At 42.3% G+C, this 1,656-nt stretch overlaps 1 protein-coding gene across 1 annotated transcript; it reads left to right on the forward strand.

Moving 5' to 3' along the window:
* The first annotated feature begins 219 nt into the window (after positions 1-219).
* Positions 220-1,390, forward strand: LOC132630677 (uncharacterized). Its single transcript, XM_060346235.1, has 3 exons — positions 220-430; positions 479-552; positions 1,187-1,390. The coding sequence occupies exons 1-3, from the start codon at positions 220-222 to the stop codon at positions 1,388-1,390; spliced, it is 489 nt and encodes a 162-aa protein (XP_060202218.1).
* The last annotated feature ends 266 nt before the right edge of the window (positions 1,391-1,656 follow it).

The following is a 1,656-nucleotide window of genomic DNA, read 5'->3' on the forward strand; positions in this document are numbered from 1 at the left end:
TTGGATTAGGTTCCTTGTACGGTGACTTTCGGATTTTGGGGTTGTAATAGTTAAGACTTCCGCATTTATATTATTGTTTTATGACATGACCACTTTTGACTTAACCTTACATTTAATTTATTGTGAACTGAATGAATTGACTAAGTAATAATGGACTTTGAATGAGCAGATGGTTAAGCGTATTGGTTCGCCCGCTAGGAGTTAGTGTGGGTGCCAGTCATGGCGGGTTGGGTCGTGACATTGACGATTGCACCGGTGGTTTTCATGGATTTAATGAACAGCGTATTCAGGCTCTTCCTAGATCTGTTCGTGATTGTGTTTATTGATGATATTCTTTTGTACTCTGGATCAAAGGCAGAACATGCGGATCATTTATGTGTTGTCCTTAAAGTTCTTCATGTTCGGAAGTTGTATGCAAAGTTCTCTAAATGTCAGTTCTAGTTGAACTCTATGACTTTTCTGGGGCATATTACTTCAGATGAGGGTATCAGGGTGGATGCGCAGAAGATTGAAGCCGTGAAGAATTGGCCTAGACCCAAGACACCCACGAAGGTTCGTAGTTTTCTGGGCTTGGCAGGTTATTACAGGAGGTTTGTAGAGGGTTTTTCTTCCATTTCTGCACCACTGACGAAGCTGACGTAGAAATCAGCTAAGTTCCAGTGGACCGATGCTTGTAAGTGTAGTTTTCAGGAATTGAAGAATAGATTGACTTCCGCCCCGGTCCTGACACTTCCAGAAGGATCGGAGGGCTATGTCATTTATTGTGATGCCCCAGGGGTTGGGCTAGGTTCTTTGTTAATGCAGCATGGTAAGGTTATTTCTTACGCTTCATGGGTGCTGAGGAAGCATGAGAAGAACTATCCAACACATGATCTAGAGTTAGTTGCGGTATTCATACAGTGAAAATGTGGAGGCATTACCTCTATGGGGTTCATGTAGATACTTATACAGACCATAAGAGTCTCCAGTATATCTTCAACCAGAAGGAGTTGAATTTGCGGCAGAGGCGGCAGTTTCACCTTTAGTAGTTGAAGTGAAGGAGCACCAGTATGAGGATCCTGTACTAGTTCATTATAGAGATACAGCCCCTCAAAAGAAGAATTCATCATTTGAGATTTCTGCAGATTGAGCTCTCAGATATCGAGGTAGACTGTGTGTTCCTGATGTTACAAGGTTACGTCGTCAGATTTTAGGAGAGGCACATTACTCCTATTATTCTATTCATCCAGGGATGACAAAGATGTACCAGGATATTAAGGAAGTCTATTGGTGGGATGGAATGAAGAAGGACGTAGCAAAGTTCGCGGCCCAGTGCCCCAATTGCCAACAGGTGAAGATTGAACATCTGAAACCCGGTAGGTTATTGCAAGCCATTGAAATTCCAATGTGAAAATGGGAGGCAATTAATATGGATTTTATTATAGGCTTGCCTCGTTCTCAGTGTAATTGTGATTCTATATAGGTGATTGTGGATAGGCTTGCTAAAACAGCCTATTTTCTACCTGTCAGGACTACTTAGCCGAGGATTATGCGAAACTTTATATTAAGGAGATAGTCCGACTTCATGGTGTTCCGGTATCTATCATCTCCGACAGGGGTGCGCAGTTTACAGCTAATTTCTGGAGGTCCTTTCAGAAGGTTTAGGGACTCAAATGA

Source organism: Lycium barbarum, chromosome 3 (genome assembly GCF_019175385.1).
Source record: "Lycium barbarum isolate Lr01 chromosome 3, ASM1917538v2, whole genome shotgun sequence".
Lineage (NCBI taxonomy): Eukaryota > Viridiplantae > Streptophyta > Magnoliopsida > Solanales > Solanaceae > Lycium > Lycium barbarum.